General features: G+C 46.5%; 1 protein-coding gene across 1 annotated transcript in view; it reads left to right on the top strand.

The window, feature by feature from the left end:
- The first annotated feature begins 716 nt into the window (after window positions 1-716).
- Window positions 717-1,300, top strand: part of LOC116702993 (trypsin I-P1) — an 18,538-nt gene continuing 17,954 nt past the window's right edge. The window contains exon 1 of the mRNA XM_032537563.1: window positions 717-794. Within this exon, the coding sequence (XP_032393454.1) occupies window positions 740-794 (55 nt within the window). The 5' untranslated portion in view covers window positions 717-739. The remainder of the gene's footprint in view (window positions 795-1,300) is intronic.

The following is a 1,300-nucleotide window of genomic DNA, read 5'->3' as shown; positions in this document are numbered from 1 at the left end:
TGTTCTGCACGAACAGACCCGAAATGAGGATGAAAAATATCGCAAGATTGCAGAATCTGGAGAGTACAGACTTGCGATGTACTCGCGCCGCGTCTGTCCATATATATATGGATATTAAGTTTTGATGATATATATCATCAAAATAAAACTTCCAAATCCAAATCAGGATTTTGGCTCCAACAGCTGCTATTTCGACTCCCACGAGCTGACGCCAGCCCAGATGGCGCCCGGCGTGTTTTCTGCGTTAGTGTTTGTCCTGTCACTTCAGGCAAGCGCGGCGGCCTGGCGCGCGGCCGCGCAGTGGGCCGGGAAAGTCCGCAGTTTGGTAAAGAGTGCGTTGGCGCGTTATGTGAGTATGCTGGCTTGCCCTTGAACAATACCTTACTGCAGGCCATACATGCACCTGGGTCCCCCCCCCCATGATTTCCCCGTACGGCGCCTCTGCCTCCAACCCAACCCGACCTCCAGCCCACGGGTCCCCCTGCAATGATTAGCGGCCTACGTGGCCGCATCTTCGCATTGGCCGGAGCCGCATTGAACCGGTATTTGACGAGTGGCGTGCGCGTGTGTATTGTTGGATGTTGCTTGCCCTTTACCACGACATTACAGAGACAACTCAGCCTGACAGAGCCCACCCCCCACTACACGCACTACACCACTCTCCACACACCCACTCTCACGCCTGCATTAGGTAACTGGGCCAGCCATGATTCCCTGCCACAGTCAGAAGAGTGCCATCATGGAGGGGACGCTGCTGGTTCGGGTCGTAGTGGTCCTGGTTCTCTCAGCTACAGGTCAGTGGCTCAGTCCTGGGCTCAGGATAAAACTCTATTTTTCAATTTAGATTGGTTTGTTTTTTTTTAAATACTATTTAATACATTTAAATGTACGTTAAGTTCATTTTGGTGCTGATACTTTTTTAATTAAGGTGAAACGACAAAAATGTAAAAAGGTGTGTGCGTGCGTGTGTGTGTAATTCAATTGGAGCGTTTCACTAAGCAACTCTTAATTTTAATTTTATGAAGAAGAAGAAATAAACTATAATAATAAAATAAAAATAAAATAAACTTCACATGAGGGAATACAAATCTACGGATGAGGATTAGAGCCACTGGTGAGAATGTGATTGAGTGAGAAATCTGAGATTAAAGTCAGAACTCAAATACAATTTCACCAATAGCTCTAATCCTCTTCCGTACAAACGTGAAATAACATTACGTTACAAACAAAAAATACAAGAAGACAGAAATGTTAGTCAGAGGTTTCGGGGGGGGAGGGGGGGGAACTCATTATGCACAAT

Source organism: Etheostoma spectabile, chromosome 15 (genome assembly GCF_008692095.1).
Source record: "Etheostoma spectabile isolate EspeVRDwgs_2016 chromosome 15, UIUC_Espe_1.0, whole genome shotgun sequence".
Lineage (NCBI taxonomy): Eukaryota > Metazoa > Chordata > Actinopteri > Perciformes > Percidae > Etheostoma > Etheostoma spectabile.
This window is presented reverse-complemented; position numbering and strand designations above follow the sequence as displayed.